General features: G+C 67.1%; 1 protein-coding gene across 2 annotated transcripts in view; it reads right to left on the bottom strand.

Moving 5' to 3' along the window:
• MGAT5B (mannosyl (alpha-1,6-)-glycoprotein beta-1,6-N-acetyl-glucosaminyltransferase, isozyme B) overlaps positions 1-836 on the bottom strand; it is a 102,784-nt gene extending 101,948 nt beyond the window's left edge. For both annotated transcript variants that reach the window (XM_011952573.1, XM_011952641.1), the window contains exon 1: positions 621-836. In XM_011952573.1, coding sequence (XP_011807963.1) covers positions 621-688 — 68 coding nt within the window. In that variant the 5' untranslated portion in view covers positions 689-836. The remainder of the gene's footprint in view (positions 1-620) is intronic.
• Positions 837-838: the final 2 nt, after the last annotated feature.

Here is an 838-nt window from a genome sequence, read left to right as displayed (position 1 = left end):
CGCCCCTGCCCCTGCCTCTCCGACGCCTGCGATCGGGGGCGAATCCCGGGATGAGCGGGTCCTCCGTCTAATCTCGGGACCCTCTCGTCGGAGCCAGGCCCGAGCCCCGTGGGGAGGAGAGCAGTGCCACCAAAGGCGGGGGAGAGGGTGGCACAGGTGGAGGAGTTGGGGGTAGCCGACCTAGGGGCAGACAGGGGGGACAGGAGCGACCGGAGGGGGAGCTCCCAGGCGCTGCACACTAACTTTGCCGCCTGGGTGGGACCGTCCGCGGGGTGAGGAAGGACCCCGAGGGGCTGGGAAGGGGCGGGCAGGCTGGGGCGACTTTCTGGGCCCACGACCACAACCTGGGGGTTTTCTGCCCCCATTCTTACCTCTGCACCCCGAGTCCTCTCCAACCCTGCCCAACTCGGGACAGGTCCCCGAATAACACACCCCTCACCACCTGCACCCCGAACCCCAACCCCATCCGTTTCCCCAGCCCAGCCCCACTGGTCATCACCAGGGGTTGAAGCGCGAACCTCCCCTTCTGCCACTGGGACTTGCACGCTCGCAGGAACCGACCTCGCCCACTTCCATCCCGCTCCCCCCTGGGGAAAAGACCAACCAGGAGGGAACTTTACCGAAAGGGTCTCAGGGTGACCAGGCATCTTCTGACCATTATCTTCCCATCGGGGTTGACGGTGATCATTGTTCAAAGTTGTTGGTGCGAGCAGCCGCGGGCGAGGCCGGACGCACCGTCCTGGGCCCAGTTCTTGCCGCTTCCGGGCCACGAACCCTCTGCGGGCCGAAGCAGCGTCCGAGCGAAGCTGGGAGCGCGCGGCGCGGTGGCCTCGCTGCT

The sequence above is a fragment of the Colobus angolensis genome, unplaced genomic scaffold (assembly GCF_000951035.1).
Source record: "Colobus angolensis palliatus isolate OR3802 unplaced genomic scaffold, Cang.pa_1.0 Scaffold1, whole genome shotgun sequence".
Classification (NCBI taxonomy): Eukaryota; Metazoa; Chordata; class Mammalia; order Primates; family Cercopithecidae; genus Colobus; species Colobus angolensis.
This window is presented reverse-complemented; position numbering and strand designations above follow the sequence as displayed.